Source organism: Mesoplodon bidens (assembly GCF_964165515.1).
Source record: "Mesoplodon bidens genome assembly, chromosome: 6".
Taxonomy (NCBI): domain Eukaryota; kingdom Metazoa; phylum Chordata; class Mammalia; order Artiodactyla; family Ziphiidae; genus Mesoplodon; species Mesoplodon bidens.
Window position 1 is genome coordinate 43,332,940 of NC_138162.1, and position 22,218 is coordinate 43,355,157.

Genomic DNA, 22,218 nt, shown 5'->3' on the forward strand with positions numbered 1-22,218 from the left:
GGGCCTTTAGTCTCCCTGCCTATGACACATGCTAGACTAGGCTTATAGGTTCCCTGTGTCTTCCAGCTCTAACCTTGCATCAGGCTATGAATCTACAAAAACAGAGGCACCTTTCGGTCCCATTTTTCCAAAGGGGGGAAAAAAGATAGCAGCAGAAGAAAGCAAAGACTGCAGATATAACTCTGCCAAATGTTCTGAACATTTTGTGCTTTAAAAAATAACAAACTTTTTGAGTAAATGAAAGAAAAGAGGAAGCAGTTGCAGCAGCAGGAATTAAACATCCTCAGCGTCCCCTCAGGATTCTCACTTTACACCACTCACCCCACTTAACCTCGCATCTCTCTAGCATCTCCCTTCCCCTCTTCTCTCCTCTGTCTCACTCCCCTCTTCCATTCTATCTTAGAGATGATGTTTATTTGATAGATATTACATTGCTCATCCCTAGAAAGGTCTGTCCTTTATTCACCCCAGAGTGCAGCTTTTTAGGAGCCTTTGCTGAGAGTCTAAGAGTATCCGTGCCACTTGGCTTAGTTACTTTTGATGACAAGGAAAGCAAATACACAGTGCTTCATCCGGATGAACTTTAACAGAAACTGTGTTTAGTCTGCAGGTTGGGGAAGTTCAAGAATCATTTTATTTCTCTCCTCTGTTACCCATTACACATATATTAAAGTATTTTAAGGCTAAGTACAACAGTAATGGAATACATGTCTCATTTTTAAAAAGTTGTCCTGGCTATGAGTAAATAAATGTCATTTGTACAAATATTCTGTGTTTGGCCAAGCAAACAAACAAATAAAAACCCAAACTCAATCATGTTAGGCCAAGAAGTTACATCTTATTACATTAGCCACGTCCGTATTCATTCGGCATTTAATTCATTTTATAAACATATGACTCTTTTAAGTGTTTTACATATATTATACCTTGGTGAGTTTTTTTTTTGTAATTTTGACAATACATGTGTAAAAGATATGCTGAAGTCTTTTGTGCTATTTATGTTGATTCTTGTGATTCAGAGAGCTCAGTGGAAATTTTAGCCCTTTCAGTAACGTTTATCTTATTGAAGAACAGGTCTCCTTTTTTGAGTTTACGAAGAAATGGCTATGATGAAGGACTTTCAGACTTCTGTGTAAAATCTTGTGTCTCCTAGGAAGGTGGGATCTACCAGAGATGTCAGCCATCCCAGATGGAATCATGATTACGGCCTTGGAGACATTTGGGAGGGACAAAGTAAGTATAACAGAAGTTCTCAGCAGGACTGAGGCTGAGAGGGGACGTGAAGGCCACAGTCTCCCTTCCAGAACCTTCGAACAGGAGACAAACTCCCGCTGAGCTTGGACAAGCACCGAGCAACCTGAGGAGACAGCGGAGTCTCCAAGACTCGGCCAGTTGGATTCTGTTTGACCTCACTGACCTCTATCCAGAATTTAGTTCACATTGACCGGGAAGAGTAGCTCAGAGCCATTCACAGCCTGTAGACTGGAAGGTTGTCCCTGAGCAGAACCTCTGACAGTTGGATGTGCCCCAAATATCCTTCCCACTGTCCATTCCTCTAAAGGAATTTGAACACATCCACCATGGCAGATGTCATTTGCTCCTGAATTGGCCACTACAATAACATAAAATAAAGCATCACCTCCACACCTGGGTGTGACCATGGATAATGAGACGTTCTGGAGTGTTCGCTTACCTTCACTGCCACCAAGATCTTGTCCTGCTCAGGACAGAGGTTATAGCATTCAGCTAGGAAAACTTTTCCAAAGGCTCCTTCGCCTAGTTCCCTTTTCAGAACAATGTTATGTCTCTTGATGTGCTGAACAACTGTAAAACAAAGACAGAATGGACATTGGAATAGAGGCATGTGGAGCTGCAGGCAGAGGATGGGGAGTCAGTGGCTGCATCCTGAGCTTGCAGGCCCCCTGGTTCTCTCCTCCACACAAGGATAACCAGACGGGAAGCTCAGTGTCCATCCACAAGGTCCACCCCAAAGGGTTGGAAGGTGGCGGCGTTGCCTTGCTCTCCGGAGTGGAATGGTTGTTTCTGATAGAACTAAAGGAACCACTGAGCCGTTGGCTGCAGAATGTCATGAATGAGCTTTACAGACTAGGAAAGGGGAGAAGTGAGAAGGGAATGGATATTAATGGCAGGCCTCTCACAAGCCAGATGTTTTGCATGTATTTGTCAGTTATGTGTCTGGTGGGAAAGGCAGAGAGCTAGCCAGGAAGCCTTAAGTCTTTGTTAAGCCCCCTCAGACTCCTGAGGGAGAGAGGCTCAGAGGATACAAAGGGAAAATGCAAGATCTGTGCATTGCTGATTAAGGCTGTGTCCTCACCTCACTTTTCGCCTCCTGCTGAGGTAGGCTTCATGGTTGAGCCGTAGTGACTCCTTTTGTTTAGACCAGAAATGTCTAGAAAAGGCTGGCTTCCTTAGCTCCTTTCTAAGATTGTGTCCTAGTCTTGGCTCTCCAAAGCTAAGAGGAGACAAGAATAGAAGCATCTGGGGAAGGCAGAATATTCCTCCCTCTCGTTCAGAGCAGAGCTGGCCCATATCACTCATCCATGTGCCTTACTGGGGAAAGAGGCAGGAGGTGGTCCAGGGTCCTTTAAAGCCCAGTAGTGCAAGGTGGGAGGGGAGTGAGTGATTCTCAGGACAGAGCCAGCGGAGAAGCCCAAAAAGAGACTGTGCAGAGGACAGAGCTGCAGTGTGAGCTTGGGCCTCTTCACCCAGCACATCAAGTGTTGGATCCCTTAGACCAGGGTTTCCACCAGGTCAATGGCACCATGCTTTTCTGGACTACTCATCCCTGAATGGCAGAGTTTAAAAGGACTGTGACTCCCTCTAGAGGTTGGAATGTGCAGCCAACAATATTCTCTCATTTGACTCTCACCACACTGGGAAGCATTCCTTCCTACATTTTATACTTGGAGAAACTAAGTCTGCGAGAAATTCAATGATGCATAAGCATGGGAATGGAGGAGTTGGCATTGGAACTTAGGTCTGTCTGAATCCAGAGTCCGTGATTTTTCTTTGATACCACAAAGTTCCTTTCCAATTGTAAATTGTGTTAAGCATAACAAGAGAAATAGAAACATATAATAGACTAAAAAGTAAAAATAGTCTTCCAGCTTCCTCTCTGCTTAGTTCACTCTTCAAAGGCCAGTTCAAACTCTCAAAAGTTCAAAAGTTCAAAAGGAAATACAAGGCACATCTCTGTAGTTTTAATAATAATAAAGTGAATACCCATGAACCCACCATTCCATTGTAAGAAACAGAATATTACTAGTACTTTTAAAGCACCACTGTGTTCTTTCTTGATTGTACCCACTTCCTACTCACCTCCCAGGGGTAACCACTATCCTGTATTTTGTGTTAATCGTTTGCCTTATTGCTTTGCTATCAATGACGTATCCCAAACCAGAGATTGTTGGGCTTTGACTGTTTTGAACTTATATAAATGGAATCATACTACAAGCATCCTTCCATGTCTTACATCTGTCACTCAACAATGTCCTTGAGATTGAATTACATTGTGTGTGTAGTAGTAACTCTTTTGCTTTTACTACTTTATAATATTCTGTGGAAGGACTGTAACACCATTTATTTATCCATTCTATGTTGATGGATATGTTATACAGTTTCTTTTTAGATACAGCTTGATATAAAATGCAACTGGTGCTTAAGGTTCTGTTTTAATAGGATTTTCCCCCTTATAATTCATGTGGTTTGGAGCTATGGCTGTTTCCATGGGCCTCTGGGAACTCAGGGTGATAAAAATCAAAAGGTCTTTTATGAGCAACATTATTAATGAATCTAAGAATGTATATTAATTTCTCATGCTCCAGTAGCAATGATTGAATTTAAGAGGGGAGAAATGTGTTCATTAGGAAGAGTGCCCATATGAAGAGATGAATGTAATTCTTGCAGAGAATTAGCCATCCTATTTAAATCTAATATTTAACTCCATGGTTGTCACATGTTCATTGGGAATTAAATTGCCACTTGATTTACTTTACACTCCAACCAGATCAAGGCAAGTATTTAACTTTTTTTTTTTGCATTTGATTTATACTTTTCCTTCCTCCCTCCCTCCCTCCTTTCTTTCCTCCCTCCCTCCCTCCCTCCCTCTCTCTCTCTCCCTCTCTCTTCCTTCCTCCCTCCCTCCTTTCTTTCTTTCTCTCTTTCTTTCTTTCTTTTCTTTGTTTCTTTTTCCCTTTCCATTCCTTCCTTCCTCCCTCCCCTCCCCCTTTCTCTCTTCCTCTTTCTCTCTTTCTTTCTTTCTTTCATTCCAAGCAGTAAAAAAAAGTTGGTGGCAAATAAGTTCATAAAGCTATGGATAAAGCCACAACTTGGTCATCTTCAAAGCTAAAATTGATGAGACCAGTTTTCCCATGTTGACCTTGAAGGCAGTAAATGCATCTTTTCTTTAAGAAATGGGCTATTTTGCATTAATTTGTTTTGCTATGTTTGAGATATAATAGATTACAAGAATGCTGGCCTTTTGCCAATGTACTCCCTCTAAATAGAATGAATTTCTCTTTTCTAAGACTGGAAGCCACCAAAGGGCACAGGTAACAATTTTGTGTTTGTATTTGCATTCCTGCCAGGGTCTCACAGCTGGTGCTATCCAAACATTTGTTGAAAAATGTGCCGAATGATAATAAAAGCAACAGACGAATACTGTTTAGTTGTATTATTTCAGTTAACTGACAAAAACCCTATTGAGTATGTAGGCAATAAAGCAGCCTAATTCTCCAAGATATCAGGAGTAGGGAGAACAACTAGTCTGAAGCTATTACATCCCTGAGCTAAGAATTTCTTCCCATTCTCTTCCAGGAGAGCATTGGGACTTATCCCAACCTGCCTCATTGTCTGCTTCCCTCAATCAAGGGAAGTCCCTGGCACCCTCTCAGGGCCTCCCTCTTTATCCAGCCTCAACCCCCCCAATTGCTCATAAGTGCCCAAGGCTGAGCCAATGCTAACGTCTTCACCTTCCTCACAACCCCTTCCATCAGTCCCTCTGGGCTCACTCCCCTGTCATCCACAAGCTCCCTGTATCCCTCCTTAAACTTCCCTTTACCTCCTCGACTCAAATAAAACCTTGGCTATGTCAGAGGAAACTCATGCCTTCCCCCTGCAGCCCTCTCAAATGAAAGCGATCCCCACTCCTCACCCCCAGGTACTTCAAGGCCTGTGTGCCTGATGTCTGACCATTACCGACCCCACTACTGCTAGAGCCCCAGCCAGCTGAAAGCATCTATCTTAGGGAACCATCAGCCTGACCATGTCTGCCCCCTCACTGTCACGCCTTGGCTCCTCCTCTCACCCACTGAGCTCCTGGCTCCAGCTTTCCCTCTCCATCCTCCCGATGCCATCATTCTCAGGGCCCGAGGCACAGAGGGCTGAAGTAGCTTGCCCAAGCTGTACAAACACTCAGCTGCCATTTGTCTTGTGTCTTTCAATAGTGTGGCTGAGAGGCGAGGCATTGGGAAGTTTGGTTTGGCTGTTTGCATGGCATTTACCTGACTTTTTATGGGAGCAAGACTTCCTTTTTTTTAATTTTATTTTTTTATTATTTTTGGGGGGCGGGGGTAGGGCTCACCATGTGGCCTGAAGGATATTAGTTCCTTGACCAGGGATCAAGCCTGTGCCCCCCTGCAGTGGAAGTGTGGAGTCCTAACCACTGGACCACTAGGGAAGTCCCAAGACTTTCTTAATGAAGGAAGCAATGCACTGGTTCCTATTCTAGACAGTCTCACTGTGGATAAGCACTTTGAATAACACTGCCTTAAAGGGTCCTAGGAACCCTGGGCTCATTTTATACAAAATATCCTCAGTGAAGTGAGTCTAAAGATTCCATGATAAATAAGCTATCAGGTAAGCATGTTAAAATTTTTACATGCTTCATTTCTCTGAGGTCAGTCAATTCTCTGTTTTTAACTTCGGAGACCCCAGTAAAAAAACCTCAAACCCAACATGAATAACTAATAAAAAAGTAAATGAAAGCCCAGACTCTACAATAAATGGCTCCTTAGTTTTGGAGGAAAACTCAAAACAATAATTGATTTTTTTTAAGTTTTATAAAAAAAGTATCTCTTTGAAATTCACCTTGCCAAAAAAAAAAAAGGAGTATCTTGAAGAGGTGTAGGTGGTATAGGAGCTATACCAACAAACTCATGTGGTCTACAGACTGATCTATGTACGTTCATATAGTCAAAACAAACGGTGTGATTAGATTATTGTGCAAATAAATATACTCTGTGGAATTGGGGAGAAATTGATGACCAAGAATAATAATCGTGATGAGGGGCTAAAAACTGTCCAGATGTCTTTATCACTAATGGAATTTTCCAGAGTGGAAATTTGGTGCCCTTAGTCATTTGCTTCCTAAGTACCAGAACTGAGAAGATTTCTGGTTTTGTATTGGTATCACATTACAGCCACTGAAAAATGCATTTTGTCACAAAGTAGCTTCAGTAGTTTATGGAGATGCTTGCAGTTTCAGATGGTTTAAATCAAATTCCTGGTATCAATATCTCCCAGAAGTAAATATTCTATATTTACACATAGGCTATAGTATCAACCCATCTCTATATTCATTATTACTAAATCTAAAACTAAAAAAACAAATAAATAAATACAACTCTACCCACTTAAGGTAGAAATCGGAAATATATCCTCCCACTTCCTCAGTAATGGGGTTTCATAGAGATCCTTGGCCTCCTGGACTCATTCTGCTCAGCACCTGGACATTTGAGACATTTGTTGAGTCTCTAATATTTGTCAAGTACTAAGTGACCTGCAGGTAAAATATTTTAAAGTTGTGAGTAGGATGGTAAAAAGTAATATACCCCAGAAGATAATGTTCTGTATTAGGAGCAATCTTTCTGTTGCCCTACAGACCTAAATGTAGGGCCTGCCTCAATAGTTCCAATGCAAAGGACCAGATGCTATGATGGGAACAGAGGCTAAAGATCATTGAGGCTGACTCCCTCATGTTTGACAGTCAGCCAGTGAGTCTCTGAGAGGTGAAGTAACTTCCCCAGGACCACACAGCTAGAAGGAGACCAAGCTAGAACTCAGATCCCCTGACTCTCAGAAGAATGACCTTGCACTCTGTAACACAAACCCCTATTTGAGACTGCAGGCAGTGAGCATTCCCTGACAGTAAAGTGATAACAGGTATTTCATTTAGTTAATTATCTCTTCAACTAGAAATACTTGAAACATTGACGTTTATCATCTGAAATGGATCAAGTATCTCATAATGAAGAATTTCATTAGAAAATGGCCAATAAACATAAAATATGAGTGCAAAAAGCGGGATGTCAAAACTATGAAAAATGCTTGAGCTGGATTTTAAATGCAATTAACAAAAATTATTTACTAAATATCTTAATGTCTATTTCATAGGGAGCATATTGAAACAGGTTAAATCATCCACCCTGTAAAAATAAATTTGTATGAAAGACAGGAACTATGCTTTTTGATTTCATCTATATTTTTATTAAGATATAAATTGGGACTAAATTAAAAATAAATGCAATTAAGACCAGAGATATAACCACACCAGGAGAAGACAAAGCCAAATATTCATAAATAATATTAATGATGAAATAAAATGTAATAATACTGAGCCATTCTTAAGCACTTTTCAGCAAAAAATCTCAATGTGCATTACCATCGATTTTTATATCCCTCTGAATGAGGTCAATAGTCACATTTATTTTACATATGACACCTCAATTAATTGACTACCTTGTGAGCAAGCCACTTATCCTTTTCCAAGTGCAATTTCCAATGAAATGAGGAAATATGGAGGGAAGAGAGGAGCCCTAACATATGCTGATTGCTATTATGGGCCTGAAAATGTGCTGAGAGGTTTACAAGCAATATCAATCTTCATAACTATCCAGTAGGGTATCCTTATTTCCATTTTCAGATTAAAGTAAAAAGAAGAGGATCATATGAGCTAAATAAGTCACCCAAGTTTGTACAATTGGTAACAGGCAGAGTTTAAATTCTTTCCACTACAACATTCCACCTTTCCTTGGCCTTCTTACAACAGACAAAGTGTAAGAGAAAGTGAGCTTGACTTTGCCCATCTAGGGAGTCATGGATCTACTTTTATCAACTTAGTTCAACAAACCTTTATTAAACACCTACTATAGCCTGGGCATTTTTCTGTGGCCTAGTAAAAAGGATGCACAAAGTAATCCCTGTTCTCAAGGAACTCACAACATAAAAGGGCAGAAAAACACATGCTTATACCTATCATAACTTTATTTGTACCTCTGCTTCATTCACAAAATATTTCAGGTACTTTATGTGATCATGCAAGAGAAAGCAAAAACTTAAACAAGAACTGAAGTCAGAGAAAACGGAAAAGAAGGCTAAAACAAGATGTTAAGTAGAAATGCAAACATGCAGATTCTAAGGTTCCTCATGCTTATTAAAATTAAGTCATAAATTGATTCTGAGTTTCCTGGCAGAAGAAGGCAGGAGGAAATTAAATAATTTATAAAAATTTGACTACCCATAAGTAAGAACACAGATATGTCCTATGGTAAGTAAGATTCTTCACAGCATTTAGTTTTGAAAGGAACTTATGGAATGGATTTTACACAGAAGATCAATGTCCTTAACACTGTCTGTAAAGTAAATAGTGAGTTTCCTAAGAATATTTCTCATGGCAGAGCTCAATGAGAAATAAACGTATGACACAAAAGCCACCCTCAGTCAAATATGCACAGCGCTTATCACTGTAATGACATAAAAAGCAATGTCTATGGGCTTACTCAAGAATGCTTTGGGCATTCTCTCTTGCAAGAGCACTGGAATCACAACTAACTGCTGAACAATCATGGACAGGAAGACACTGGAACTCACCAAAAAAGATACCCCACATCCAAAGACAAAGGAGAAGCCACAGTGAGGCAGTAGGAGGGGCACAATCACAATAAAATCAAATCCTATAACTACTGGGTGGGTGACTCACAAAGTGGAGAACACTTATACCACAGAAGTCCACCCACAGGAGTGAAGTTTCTGAGCCCCACGTCAGGCTTCCCAAACTGGGGGTCCGGCAATGGGAGGAGGAATTCCTAGAGAATCAGACTTTGAAGGCTAGCGGGATTTGATTGCAGGACTTCGACAGGACTGGGGGAAACAGAGACTCCACTCTTGGAGGGCACACACAAAGTAGTGTGCGCATCGGGACCCAGGGGAAGGAGCAGTGACCCCATAGGAGACTGAACCAGACCTACCTGCTAGTGCTGGAGGGTCTCCTGCAGAGGTGTGGGGTGGCTATGTCTCACTGTGAGGACAAAGACACTGGCAGCAGAAGTTCTGGGAAGTACTGCTTGGCGTGAGCCCTCCCAGAGTACTCCATTAGCCCCACCAAAGAGCTGGGTAGGTTCCAGTGTTGGGTCGCCTCAGGCCAAACAACCAACAGGGAGAAAACCCAGTCCCACCCATCAACAGACAAACAGATTAAAGTTTTACTGAGCTCTGCCCTCCAGAGCAACAGCCAGCTCTACCCACCACCAGTCCCTCCCATCAGGAAACTTGCACAAGCCTCTTAGATAACCTCATCCACCAGAGGGCAGGCAGCAAAAACAAGAAGAACTACAATCTTGCAGTCTGTGGAACAAAAACCACGTTCACAGAAAGATAGACAAGATGAAAAGGCAGAGGACTATGTACCAGATGAAGGACCAAGGTAAAACCCCAGAAAAACAACTAAATGAGTGGAGATAGGCAACCTTCCAGAAAAAGAATTCAGAATAATGATAGTGAGGATGATCCAGGAACTCAGAAAAAGAATGGAGGCAAAGATCGAGAAGGTGCAAGAAATGTTTAACAAAGACCTAGAAGAATTAAAGAACAAACAAACAGAGATGAACAATACAAAAACTGAAATGAAAAATGCACTAAAAGGAATCAATAGCAGAATAACTGAGGCAGAAGAATGGATAAGTGACCTGGAAGACAGAATAGTGGAATTCACTGCCACGGAGCAGAATAGAGAAAAAAGAATGAAAAGAAATGAAGGCAACCTAAGAGACCTCTGGGACAATATTAAATGCAACAACATTTGCATTATAGGAGTCCCAGAAGGAGAAGAGAGAGAGAAAGGACCCAAGAAAATGTTTGAAGAGATTATAGTCAAAAAATTCCCTAACATGGGACAGGAAATAGCCACCCATGTCCAGGGAATGCAGAGAGTCCCAGGCAGGATAAACCCAAGGAGAAACATGCTGAGACACATAGTAATCAAATTGACAAAAATTAAAGACAAAGAAAAGTTATTGAAAGTAACAGAGGAAAAGTGACAAATAACATAGAAGTAAACTCCCATAAGGTTAACAGCTGATTTCTCAGCAGAAACTCTACAAGCCAGAAGGGAGTAGCATGACATATTTAAAGTGATGAAAGGGAAGAACATACAACCAAGATTACTCTACCCGGCACGGATCTCATTCAGATTCGATGAAGAAATCAAAAGCTTTACAGACAAGCAAAAGCTAAGAGAATTCAGCACCACCAAACCAGCTCTACAACAAATGCTAAAGGAACTTCTCTAAGTGGGAAACAGAAAAGAAGAAAAGGACCTACAAAACCAAACCCATAACAATTAAGAGAATGGTAATAGGAACATATATATCAATAATTACCTTAAATGTGAATGGATTAAATGCTCCAACAAAAAGACACAGGCTCACTGAATGGATACAAAAACAAGACCCATATATATGCTGTCTACAAGAGACCCACTGGAGACCTAGGGACACATACAGACTGAAAGTGAGAGGATGGAGAAAGATATTCCATGCAAATGGAAATCAAAAGAAAGATGGAGTAGCAATACTCATATCAGATAAAATAGAATTTAAAATAAAGAATGTTACAGGAGACAAGGAAGGACACTACATAATGATCAAGGGATCAATCCAAGATGAAGATAAAAAAATTATAAATATATATGCACCAAACACAGGAACAACTCAATACATAAGGCAACTGCTAACAGCTATGAAAGAGGAAATCAACAGTAACAAAATAATAGTGGGGGACTTTAACTCCTCACTTATACCAAAGGAAAGATCATCCAAACAGAAAATTAATAAGGAAACACAAGCTTTAAATGACACAATAGACCAGATAGATTTAACTGATATTTATAGGACATTCCATCCAAAAACAACAGATTACACTTTCTTCTCAAGTGCACATGGAACATTCTCTAGGATAGATCACATCTTGGATCACAAATCAAGCCTCAGGAATTTAAGAAAAAAGAAATCACATCAAGCATCTTTTCTGACCACAGCACTATGAGATTAGAAATAAATTACAGGGAAAAAACCATAAAAAACACAAACACATGGAGGCTAAACAATACATTACTAAATAACCAAGAGATAACTGGAGAAATCAAAGAGGAAATCAAAAATTACCTAGAGACAAATGACAACGAAAACACAATGATCCAAAACCTATGGGATGCAGCAAAAGCAGTTTTAAGCGGGAAGTTTATAGCAATACAAGCCTACCTCAAGAAACAAGAAACATCTCAAATAAACAATCTAAACTTACACCCAAAGGAACTAGAGAAAGAAGAACAAGCAAAACCCAAAGTTAGTAGAAGGAAACAAATCATAAAGATCGCAGCAGAAATAAATGAAAAAGAAACAAAGAAAACAATAGCAAAGATCAATAAAACTAAAAGATGGTTCTTTGAGAAGATAAACAAAATTAATAAAGCTTTAGCCAGACTCATCAAGAAAAAGAGGGAAAGGACTCAAATCAATAAAATTAGAAAAGAAAAAGTAGAAGTTACAAGAGACACTGCAGAAATACAAACCATCCTAAGAGACTATTACAAGCAACTCTATGCCAATAAAATGGACAACCTGGTAGAAATGGACAAATTCTTAGAAAGGTATAAACTTCTAAGACTGAACCGGGAGGAAATAGAAAATATGAACAGACAAATCACAAGTAATGAAATTGAAACTGTGATTTAAATCCTCCAACAAACAAAAGTCCAGGACCAGATGGCTTCAAGGGGAATTCTATCAAACATTTGGAGAAGAGCCAACACCCATCCTTCTCAAACGCTTCCAAGAAATTGCAGAGGCAGGAACACTCCTAAGCTCATCTTACGAGGCCACCATCACCCTGATACCAAAACCAGACAAAGATACTACAAAAAAAGAAAATTACAGACCAATATCACTGATGAATATAGATGCAAAAATCCTCAACAAAATATTAGCAATCAGAATCCAACAACACATTAAAAGGATCATACACAATGATCAAGTGGGATTTATCCCAGGGATGCAAGGATTCTTCAATATATGCAAATCAATCAATGTGATACACTATATTAACAAACTGAAAAATAAAAACCATATGAGCATCTCAATAGATGCAGAAAAAGCTTTTGAAAAAAATTCAACGCCCATTTATGATAAAAACTCTCCAGAAAGTGGGCATAGAGGGAACCTACCTCAACATAATAAAGGCCATATACAAAAAACATCATTCTCAATGGTGAAAAACTGAAATTATTTCCTCTAACATCAGGAACAAAACAAGGATGTCCACTCTTGCCACTAACATTCAACATAGTTTTGGAAGTCCTAGCCACAGCAATCAGAGCAGAAAAAGAAATAAAAGGAATTCAAATTGGAAAAAAAGAAGTAAAGCTGTCACTGTTTGCAGATGACATGATACCATACATAGAGAATCCTAAAGATGCCACCAGAAAACTCAAGAGCTATTCAATGAATTTGGTAAAGTTGCAGGATAAAATATTAATGCACAGAAATCTCTTGCATTCCCATACACTAATGATGAAAATCTGAAAGAGAAATTAAGGAAACACTCCCACTTACCCTTGCAACAAAAAGAATAAAATACCTAGGAATAAACCTACCTAGGGAGACAAAAGACTTGTATGCAGAAAACTATAAGACACTGATGAAAGAAATTAAAGATGGTACAAACAGATGGAGAGATACACCATGTTCTTGGATTGGAAAAATCAATATTGTGAAAATGACTCTACTACCCAAAGCAATCTACAGATTCAATGCAATCCCTATCAAATTACCAATGGCATTTTTTACAGAACTAGAACAAAAAATCTTAAAATTTGTATGGAGACACAAAAGACCCCAAAGAGCCAAAGCGGTATTGAGGGAAGAAAACAGAGCTGGAGGAATCAGACTCCCTGACTTCAGACTATACTACAAAGCTACTGTAATCAAGACAATATGGTACTGGCACAAAAACAGAAATATAGACCAATGGAACAGAATAGAAAGCCCAGAGATAAACCCACATACCTATGGTCAACTAATCTATAACAAAGGAGGCAAGAATATACAATGGGGAAAAGACAGTCTCTTCAATAAGTGCTGCTGGGAAAACTGGATGGCTATATATAAAAGAATGAAATTAGAACACTCCTTAACACCATACACAAAAATAAGCTCAAAATGGATTAGAGACCTAAATGTAAGACTGGACACTATAAAACTCTTAGAGGAAAACATAGGAAGAACACTCTTTGACATAAATCACAGCAAGATCTTTTTTGATCCACCTCCTAGAGTAATGGAAATAAAAACAAAAATAAATAAATGGGACCTAATGAAACTTCAAAGCTTTTGCACAGCAAAGGAAACCATAAACAAGATGAAAAGACAACACTCATAATGGGAGAATATATTTGCAAATGAATCAGCAGACAAAGGATTAATCTCCAAAATATATAAACAGCTCATGCAGCTCAATATTAAAAAAACAAACAACCCAATCCAAAAATGGGCAGAAGACCTAGATAGACATTTCTCCAAAGAAGACATATGGATGGCCAAGAAGCACATGAAAAGCTGCTCAACATCACTAATTATTAGAGAAATGCAAGTGAAAACTACAATGAGGTATCACCTCACACCAGTTAGAATGGGCATCATCAGAAAATCTACAAACAACAAATGATGGAGAGGGTGTGGAGAAAAGGGAACCCTCTTGCACTGTTGGTGGGAATGTAAATTGATACAGCCACTATGGAGAACAGTATGGAGGTTCCTTGAAAAACTAAAACTAGAACTACCATATGACCCAGCAATCCCACTCCTGGGCATATACCCAGAGAAAACCGTAATTCAAAAAGACACATGCACCCCAATGTTCATTGCAGCACTATTTACAATAGCCAGGTCATGGAAGCAACCTAAATGCCCATCGATAGATGAATGGATAAAGATGTGGTACATATATACAATGGAATATTACTCAGCCATAAAAGGAATGCAATTGGGTCATTTGTAGAGATGTGGATGGATCTAGAGACTGTCATACAGAGTGAAGTAAGTCAGAAAGAGAAAAACAAATATCATATATTAATGCATATATGTGAAACCTAGAAAAATGGTACAGATGAACTGGTTTGCAAGGCAGAAATAGAGACACAGATGTAGAGAACAAACATATGGACATCAGGGGGGGAAAGTGGCGGGGGGTGTGATGAATTGGGAGATTGGTATTGACATATATACACTAATACATATAAAATGGATAACTAATAAGAACCTGCTGTATAAAAAAGTAAATAAAGTAAAATGCAAAAATTAAAAAGAAAAAAATGAATGCTTTGGGGATGGGGTTAAAGAATAGATGTAATTTCCCACACCCACTACTGGGTCTAGAACAGATTAGGCAATCAATAGTATTTTATGAATAAATAATAACATAAACATGAAAAAATAGATGAGTAGTTGAACAAGAGATGAGAATGGTGGGAAGGAGGGCATTTAAAGTGGGGGAAGAGAAAAAGCAAGGATGAAGAGGAGGAAAAGTCCAGATTATCATACCAAGTGTAGTTAGATAGAGAAAGACAAATATCATATGATATCACTTATATGTGGAATCCAAAAAAATATGATACAAATGAACTTATTTACAAAATAGAAACAGACTCACAGGCACAGAAAAAAAACTTATGGTTACCAAAGGGGAATAGGGGTGTGGGGAGAGGGATAAATTAGGAGTTTGGGATTAACATATACACATTACTATATATAAAATAGATAAACAACAAGGACCTACTGTACAGCACAGGGAACCATATTCAATATCCTATAACAACCTATAATGGAAAAGAATCTGAAAAAGAATATGTATATGTATATAACTGAATCACTTTGTTGTACACCTGAAACTCACACAACATTCTAAGTCAACTATACTTCAATAAAAATTTTAAAAAAAGAAACTATGATTTATATTGTTTTTTCCTAAAGAGAAAAAGCAGGCAATACGCAGTAAAAGGAGGACAAGGTTGGACCACAGAGGGCCCTGAACACCTCACTAAGTAGTTTAAACAATCTCGGGCACTAGTAAGTATGGACTCAGACAAATGCTTCACTGCTATTTGCCTTCATGTCACCATCTTTAAATGAAGGAGTTTGGACTAAACAGCATTTCAGATCTGCTCTAGCACACACACAGTTCCATAATAGGTGAGCCCGTAGCTTTGTTCTGTATGTAAATCTTATGTAGAAGACTTTTGAGCATGGAAGAAAAGTGACGAGGACAAATTAGATTATTCTGGAGGCAGAGAAGCCAGTTCTGATATAACTTAGACCTCGCTCTCACAGAGGCCTGTGCTGAGCAGAGAGCGGGCTCCAGCAGTCACTCATCCATATTTCCTCTCCAGCCCCTTGCCCATCGAATGCACACAGCTCAAGGTGACAGACTCCAGGGAAGCTGAGGTCAAGTCCGTGACCCTGAAGGGAACAGAGGATGTCACCAAGGACTAATCCTGATGTTTTCAGGGAAAGACAGAGAGCAAGGAGCAGTAGAACAAGACCAAAATGGACAAATGAGAGAGGCAGGAGAAAGGGCCAGGGATGAGCATGAGGAGAGCAGAAGGCAGACTTCTGGGGGCAGAGGACACAGCACTGGGCCACTGAAAGAAGAAGTGGACTTTCAGGGATTCCCAAGGGGCCCAGTAGGAACCTTTGGACTAAACCTTGCATTGGGTCTAGAGATGGACAAGATAAGACTCTTGCAGGTGACTTTGCATTGCTGGAAGGGCACTAGGTACTTACTTGGATGCCCCATACAACATCCAACAGCAGCAAAGGACCCTTTCCTCTTAAACCAAATTTTAATACCCTATGTTGAATGAGAACATGGCAGCTATGGAGGGAAAGGCAGGATTGGGCTTAATCTAACCTGAACATCACATTAGATAAAAGACTTGAGTTATTTGAAGTTAAAATTCCCAAAACTTCTTGTAGAAAACAGCCAGGGAGGGGGAAAGCCCCAGAAATCTTTCAAGCTGTTAGACTGAAGGGAACACCACACTTCAAAATACACATACGGCACATCCTTCGCTTTGACAGCCCCTAACAGACAAAATTATATCTGTTCTACACACTGGCATGTGGTAGAATTGGATTGATTTGCCCTGACAGCCCTCCCTGCTGGAAAAATACTTGTCAGTCAGCCCCGGCAATGTTTGTATTTTCAAGAATAATTATGCAGAGTGATTGTACAAGATCCTGGCAGGTGGGCCAGGCAGGCTTAGCTGTCTACCTCTCCAACCCTGTGTCCCTGAGCCCGAGGATGGAAAACACCCCTTTAACATCCTGCTTCCCCGCTCCCAAGCTGTGTGCATCAACCTCCATTTGAGAGCTCTATGCTGATGTCTGTTTTATCATTTGGGATCCTCCACTCCCATGCCCTCCAAACAGAAACCTTCCTTCCTTCAATAATTTCAACTGGTAGCCACTATTTTTTCCTAATTGACTTCTTCAAGTCAGCTGGCCTTAACCAACGTACATCTGAATGAATGCTCCATTGTGAAAGAAATGTTTTGTCTTTGGTGGAGATAATTCACATAACACACACAAACAAGTGTGCATTCAGGGGCTTTCCTAGCCTGTGTCTTAATTGTGAATAGTTTATCCCAGCATAAATATATTGAGTCTCTTTTCTGTGCACACACTCTAGTGAGGGTAAGAGAAATGCAGATATAATGAAAATGGGATCAGAATGCAATAAACGGTAATGAGAGGGGCCAGCCAAGTGCTCTGTAAGTGGGGCCATTCAGGAAAGGCTCTGTGGAGTCATTGAGCCAATTCTAGAAAAGCAAGTTAGAGTCTTTATGAAGAAAGCTCTGAACACAAGAGAATGGGGCATAGTGCTTAGACTAAGAAGCAGTGGGGAGCCAGTGGGCACTTCATGAGGTCCGGAGTTCTGTGCCAGCTTCCTCACATGGCTGTAGACTCTGCCCCAATTCCACAGAAAGGCAATGCTCAGTAGAGCTCACAACCAATGATATGTGGTGAATGAAAGAGACAGGATCACAGACAAGATTTTTGGTTGCATCCCAAGAGTTTTCCATCTCTGGATGGCTTTCTGTCCAACTGATATGTCAAGCAGAGTACTATGCTATTTCCTCTTCAATATGATTATTTGAGAACTCATATTTTCAAAGGTAGGACTAATGTTTGTTTTCCTGAAAGGATTTTGCAATACTTTCAGCATCTTTCAATTCAACATACCTTTTTTTTTTCCCTTTTCATTTCACCATTTAAGCACCTATGTGTAAAGAATTGTGTTTGATGCTGTGGAAGGTTCAAGGGTGAATAAGGGCAACAGGAAGCCAGTGTTCATTAATTGCACATCTGCTGCATGAGAGGTATCATGTCAAGCATTGTACATACAATCTTTTATTCAGACATCCTTCTGCACCTAAGAAGAGACATCACTGACTCCATTTGGGGAATGGAATAAGTAAGTCTTGGAGATGTTAAGTAATTTGCCCAAAGCCACACAGCTGGAAAGTGGCCAAGGCAAGCTAGAACTGGCTTCAAAGCCAAGCAGTCTCTCACAGTAGAACACAAATCTTTCCCCTAAAGGAACTGTAGTCTAATAGGGAGATGAGACACAAAGTACACAAATAACAGTTGTAAAAAGCAGAATGTAAAACCCACCATGACAGATGTTAGAAATACAGGGTTGAGGGTGTTCAGAAGAAAAAATTTTTTGAATACAGGGTTTGGGGTTGGAGGGTGTGCCATTTGAATTTTCCCTTGTAAGTTGAGCAGGGCTTGAAATGTTGGTTGGAAAAGAAAGGCATTGTTGAATGTAATGAATTAAGACATTTTCAAATTGTCAAGATGTCACTGACTTGATCATGTACTGGACCTTCATGTTAAGACATACCTGCATTAAAGTCCAAAATCTGAAAGCTATTTAGGTTGAACCAAATGAAATTTCCATTTGTGCAGGCCAAATTGAGACAAATATCAGCTATTTCATGTGGCTTAACATTAGGTTGTATCTTTATAAACAGAAACTCTGAATGTTAGAAAATACATATCTTTTAATGTTCAAAAAAACAGAAAGGAAAGCAATACATGCACATGGTAACAAACCAAGAGCCTTAAGACAGAAAGAAGTTGTACCCTTCCATATTCATCCCTGTCCTTGGTCCTACTCTCCTGGGCAACCAATACAATACAATTTAGATTTTGGTTTTCAAGTGGTGAGCTCCATAACTCTAATTAATATGGTATACCTCTTGTTCCTGTTTTCCCAATTTAAGACACTTATTGATTCTCCACTCTATAAGAGGAGGATTTTGCTTGCATTGTCTCTCACCTCCACCCAATAATTGGGTGCTGTATTAGTTTTTAGTTCTTCCACTGATTATCTATTATACTATACCTCTATTTCAGCCAGTATCCTGACACACTTCTGTATATGATGAGCATATTAGCACCCCTATCTTCCCTCTACCCCACTCACATATTGAGGTATATTCTTTGAGCTTGACCTTTACTACAACTGTGTCAATATTATTGTTATATACATTCCATTCCCAATATGATATAATTAAGTGTCTTATGCTTCTAAAAATTGAACAGCAATAAACAGAATTTATGTTAATATGACCAGCTTAATACTGTATACTACAAGGCTAAGTGGGTGCCAGGACTGCATTCGCTTTTCATGCCTAATGTCATGCAGAGAACTTCTGAGCCACTTGAAGGAGGATGTTTATAGCATCAAGATCAAAAGACTTCTCTCTCTTAAGCATCAAGATTGTTACAGCATCAAATTCAGGCAGACAGGTTTTTTATTTCTCCTGCTGGCACTCAGTGGACCTCTCAATTTGAGGTCCACGGTGCTTCTTCAACACTGAGAAATCATCTTTGTTTTTTTCTTTGATAATTTTCTCCCTGCCATTTTTCTCAATTCTCATCATTATCTGGAAATCTTAATAATCATATGTCACCTCCCATGATACAATTGAATTGTATGAATTCTCTCTCATGAATTAGTTATCTATTTCTCTTCTTCTCCAGCACTATTTCTGCTTTTTTGCTCTTTATTTTGGAAAAGTTTCTTGCTTATCTTTCAGACCTCTGATTGAAACTTTTACTTCCACCACCATATATTTAATTTTTATGAGTTCCTTATCTTATAGTTCCTTTTTCCTAGCTAAACTTTGATTTATGTGCATAAAATCTCAAATCAGAGAACACTTCTTTCTTTTAATTTTCTTACACTCCTAAAAAATTTCTTTTCCCTCCAAGTCACTTTTTCTCTTTGTAGCTTCTCTTTCAGGTGCTTATTGTCCTCACATGTAGAGTGGATCTTGAATTCTATTTATATTGAAGAAAGAAAGACTGGATAGCTAGATAGCTAATAAGGGTTTCCTGGGCTCTTATGTCAGTATTTCTGATCTCAGATGGGAAGTTTGGTTAGGAATTGGGTCATTGGTAGAACACATAGATAGGAAGGGCTTTCTTTAGGATGAATAGGCAGAGAATGGACCATTCACCTGGAGTATAAACATGCCAGAGTAAAGAGAACTCTGTTCTCCCATACCCATACTAATATTAGCCTCATCCTCTAGGACAATCTGGCAATTTCTGCACAGAAGTGTTTTAGATTTTTTTTTTTGGTATGAAGATAAATAATGGACTATCTGCTTCTCTGCCCAGTTGGAGGTGGGAGTGCATACCACTCATGCAGTGCCTCCCTTATTTTAAGCCCTTTCCCACTGCTTCCTTCTGTTGAAACTGCTGCATGCACATGATGGCCCCAAGCCTACAACCATTCCAGGTTCCAACAAACAGGTTACTCTTGCCTCCATTGCAGACCCCCATAGCATATTCCGAGCTGAAGATTCTTCCACTATGTTTCATGTATCAACATGGCAACCAGGCACCATCTCTTTTCCAGAAATCTACTGAAAAATCTTAGTCATTAAAGCCTCAGCCTCTCCTTCACTGTTATGAATAAGAGGCAACAGATATGTTCTGCTCAGCAATCTGGATGGAATGTCTTCAATACCTTACTAGGGAAGTGTTCCTTGGAGTCTCCACCCAGATGGAATGTTCTCCAAGAGCTCAACCAGATTGCCTGAGGACTTTGAACAACCTATTCATTTCACAAATGAGAACAACAAGGCACAGTAAAAGTGCTAATTTCCCAGAGCTGAGCCAGGACCCACCATTTGCTTGCCCTCAAATCCAGTGCCATTTTCATTAAACCCTGATATTTCTCATTAAGATATTTATCAACCAAACACAACACATAGTTCAAACGTGTAAGAAGAGGGGAAGGCAGGGAAGATAAAGGCTGTATGAAGTCAGCAGAATATTGCTATAGCCTGTCCTCAGAAGTCACATCACCCTTCCTCTGCAGCTACCAGATTTATCTCTTTTGTCCTCTGCCTATTCACACGCTCCATCTTCGATGAGCTGCAAAACCTTGGGTGTGAACTCACGTCAAGAAGCATGGTGTTGAAGGCAGTTTATGAGCTGAGGGCAGATTTATAATGTGAGACTTGTGGTGCTTGGGTTTCCTTCCTTTCTGTCTTGGGATAAGGATGTGTTTTTTGTGATTCTGTCAACTGGAACACTTCCAAACTCGGTTTTTGGAGAACAGTTATAAAAAGTGCACAGTTATGCTATGGTACCTAATCACACTGCTTTAGAGAGGAAAGGGCCATTCCTATCCATCGGGCTTGGGGTACTGTTGGGGATCCTGTAGAGGGTCAGACAAATCTGGCTCCTGCTATGGTTCCCCAAGTTTTATAATGAAGTCCCTTCTAGAAATTGCCTTCTCCTGAGAGAGTTTCAATGCAACTATTACAAAGGGAACTACTTATATTGGGTGATTAAAAATTATGTTGTTATATGTTAATGTTATAACATTATAACATTATAATGTTATATGTTATTATATGTTAATTATGTTGTTATATGTTACAGCTGGGATTAGTTTAGTCTAAAGTATTAAAATGGCATCAAATATTCAGAGTAGACTATATCAAATTCATTCGAGAAAACAATGGGACCAAGAAGGAATTAATTTCTAAAATACGCAAACAGCTCATACAGCTCAATGTCAAAAAAAAAAACCTAATAAAAAATGGGCAGAAGACCTAAAATGACATTTCTCCAAAGGAGACATACAGATGGCCAACAGGCACATGAAAAGATGCTCAACACTGTTAATTATTAGAGAAATGCAAATCAAAACCACAATGAGGTATCACCTCACACCAGTCAGAATGGCCATCATCAAAAAAATCTACAAATAATAAATTCTGGTGAGGGTGTGGAGAAAAGGGAACCCTCCCACACTGTTGATGGAAATGTAAATTGGTGGAGCCACTATGGAAAACAGCATGAAGTTTCTTTAAAAAACTAAAAACAGAGTTACCACATGATCCAGCAATCCCACTCCTGGGCATATATCTGGAAAAGAGGAAAACTCTAACTCAGAAAGGTACACACACCTCATTGTTCATAGCAGCACTACTTACAATAGCCAAGACATGGAAGATGAATGGGTAAAGATGTGGTATATAGACACAGTGGAATAGTACTCAGCCATAAAAAAAGAATGAAATAATGCCATTTGAAGCAATCTGGATGGACCTAGAGATTAGCATCTTAACTGAAGTCAGTCAGACTGAGAAAGAAAAGTATCATATGATACCACTTACATGTGGAATCTAAAAGAAAATGATAAAAATGAACATATTTACAAAACAGAAACAAACTCACAGAGAACAAACTTATGGTTACCAAGGGGGAAAGGGGCGGGAGATAAATTGGGAGTTTGGGATTAACAGATACATGCTACGATATATAAAATAGGTAAACA

At 39.5% G+C, this 22,218-nt stretch overlaps 1 protein-coding gene across 3 annotated transcripts in view; it reads right to left on the bottom strand.

The window, feature by feature from the left end:
* The window catches only part of NTRK2 (neurotrophic receptor tyrosine kinase 2), a gene marked incomplete at both ends in the record, with an annotated part of 387,120 nt that overhangs the window by 88,412 nt on the left and 276,490 nt on the right, over positions 1–22,218 (bottom strand). For all 3 annotated transcript variants that reach the window (XM_081236432.1, XM_081236431.1, XM_081236430.1), the window contains one exon: positions 1,694–1,824. In XM_081236432.1, coding sequence (XP_081092558.1) covers positions 1,694–1,824 — 131 coding nt within the window. The remainder of the gene's footprint in view (positions 1–1,693; positions 1,825–22,218) is intronic.